This window comes from Bison bison, unplaced genomic scaffold (genome assembly GCF_000754665.1).
Source record: "Bison bison bison isolate TAMUID 2011002044 unplaced genomic scaffold, Bison_UMD1.0 scf7180017864178, whole genome shotgun sequence".
NCBI classification, from domain to species: domain Eukaryota; kingdom Metazoa; phylum Chordata; class Mammalia; order Artiodactyla; family Bovidae; genus Bison; species Bison bison.
The window spans coordinates 3163474-3165848 of record NW_011494750.1 but is presented as its reverse complement, the minus strand read 5'-3'; the positions used below and the strand labels follow the sequence as shown (position 1 = coordinate 3165848).

The 2375-nt window shown below is 42.2% G+C and overlaps 1 protein-coding gene across 1 annotated transcript in view; it reads left to right on the top strand.

Annotated features, from left to right (window-relative positions):
* Positions 1–1407: 1407 nt before the first annotated feature.
* The window catches only part of LOC104990397 (olfactory receptor 4C46-like), a 7844-nt gene continuing 6876 nt past the window's right edge, over positions 1408–2375 (top strand). Inside the window, exon 1 of the mRNA XM_010842461.1 lies at positions 1408–1488. Coding sequence (XP_010840763.1) covers positions 1408–1488 — 81 coding nt within the window. The remainder of the gene's footprint in view (positions 1489–2375) is intronic.

The window sequence follows — 2375 nt, the reverse complement described above, 5'->3', positions numbered from 1 at the left end:
GAAAAGGCAGAGGAACCAGAGATCAAATTGCCAACATCTGCCAGATCATCAAAAAAGCAAGAGAGTTCCAAAAAAACATCTGCTTCTTTGACTATGCTAAAACTTTTCACTTTGTGGATCACAACAAACTGGAAAATTCTTCAAATGATGGGAATACCAGAGCACCTTACCTGCCTCTTGAGAAATCTGTATGCAGATCATGAAGCAACAGTTAGAACTGGACATAGAACAATGGACTGGTTCCAAATTGGGAAAGGAGTATGTCAAGGTTGTATATTGTCACCCTGCTTACTTAAATTATATACAGAGTACATCACATCATGCAAAATGCCGGACTGGATGAAGCACAAGCTGGAATCAAGATTGCCAGGAGAAATATCAATAACCTCAGATATGCAGATGACACCACCCTTATGGCAGAAAGTGAAGAACTAAAGAGCCTCTTGATGAAAGTGAAAGAGGACAGTCAAAAAGCTGGCTTAAGACTCAACATTCGAAAAATGAAGATCGTGGCATCTGGTCCCATCACTTCATTACAAAAAGATTGAGAACCAATGGAAACAGTGACAGACTTTATTTTGGGGGGCTCCAAAATCACTGTAGATGTTGACTGCAGCCATGAAATTAAAAGATGCTTACTCCTTGGAAGAAAAGTTATGACCAACCTAGACAGCATATTAAAAAACAGAGACATTACTTGGCCAACAAAGGTCCATCTAGTCAAGGCTATGGTTTTTCCAGTAGTTCATGTATGGATGTGAGAGTTGGACTGTAAAGAAAGCTGAACACAGAAGAATTGATGCTTTCGAACTGTGGTGTTGGAGAAGACTTTTGAGAGTCCTTTGGGCTGCAAGGAGATCAAACCAGTCCACACTAAAGGAAATCAGTCCTGAATATTCACTGAAAGGACTGATGTTGAAGCCTAAACTCCTAATACTTTGGTCATCTGATGCAAAGAACTTACTTGTTTGAAAAGACCCTGACAGTGGGAAAGATTGAAGGTGGGAGGAGAAGGGGATGACAGAGGATGAGATAGTTGGATGGCATCACCTACTCGATGCACATGAGTTTGAGTAAACTCTGGGAGTTGGTGATGGACAGGGAGGACTAGCATGCTGCAATCCATGGGGTCACAAAAAGTTGGACACAGCTGAGCGACTGAACTGAGCTGAACTGAATTTATAACTATGATGGCTAATGGGCTCATGACAGCCATTAAGGCCAGCCCATCTGGGGTCCCCAATGTACTTTTTCCTGGCCCATCTCTCCTTTGCTGATGCCTGCTACTCTTCTGTAGGTACCCCCCAAATTGATTGTAGACTCACTGTATGAAAAGAAGATTATCCTATTCAATGGATGTATGACTCAAATTTCTTCAGAGGTGCTGAGATAATCCTGCTCATTGTGATGGCTTTCAACCGCTATGTGGCCATCTGCAAGCCCTTGCACTATACAACCATCATGAACTGGTGGCTGTGTCGACTGCTAGTGGGATTGTCATGGGTGGGAGGCTTTCTTCATGGATTCATACAGATCCTTTTGATCTTCTGATTACCCTCTTGTGGCTCTAACATCATAGATCACTTTGGGTGTGACCTGAACCCTTTGCTCAATCTTGTCTGCCTTGAGAACTGAGTCAGTAGATTGAGTAAAGCAGGTTATCCTTCCTATCTAATGTGGATGGATCTCATGAAGTGCCTAAATAAAACAAGAAGACCAATAAAGATCGAATTCTCTGTTTGTCTGATTTCCTTTGAATTGAGACATTGAGATTTTTCCCTGCCTTTAGATTTGAACTGAAATGTTAGCTCTTCTTGAGTCTCACCCTGCCAGTATTCATATCAGAATTGTACCATCAGGTCTCCTGGGTCTCTAGTTTGCCAGTTGCCGGTCTTGCAATGTGTTAGATTTCATAATCACATGAGCCATTTTCTTATACTAAACTGCATGTGTGCGTGTGTGTGTGTGTGTGTGTGTGTGCATGAGTGTATTCTACTGGTTCTGTTTCTCTGAAGACCACTGACTAACACAGGACCTTAAGAACATGGCAGATTTTCTTTCTTTAAGGTAGAAAAGCAAATCCAGTTATCAAGATAGCAGTTGATTAAATGTTCCCTGCATGAGAAACCTTCCAAAGCCAATTCTTCCAAGCTTGTATTCAGAGCATCTATGCTCAGAGCGGAGCTGTATGTTTTGGTCTGTGGGACTTCTCTTGCTCTCCACTCATTTCACTAGAACCCCAAGTCTAGCCACAGAGGGTGCTGAGGAGAAGTCCTGCCTTTGCAATTTGCTCCACCAAGAAATCCTCACAGTCTTGCCTTCTCAGCTCCTTTAGTTCTCACAACATAGATGAGTTTTTTCCAAGTGCATTAACC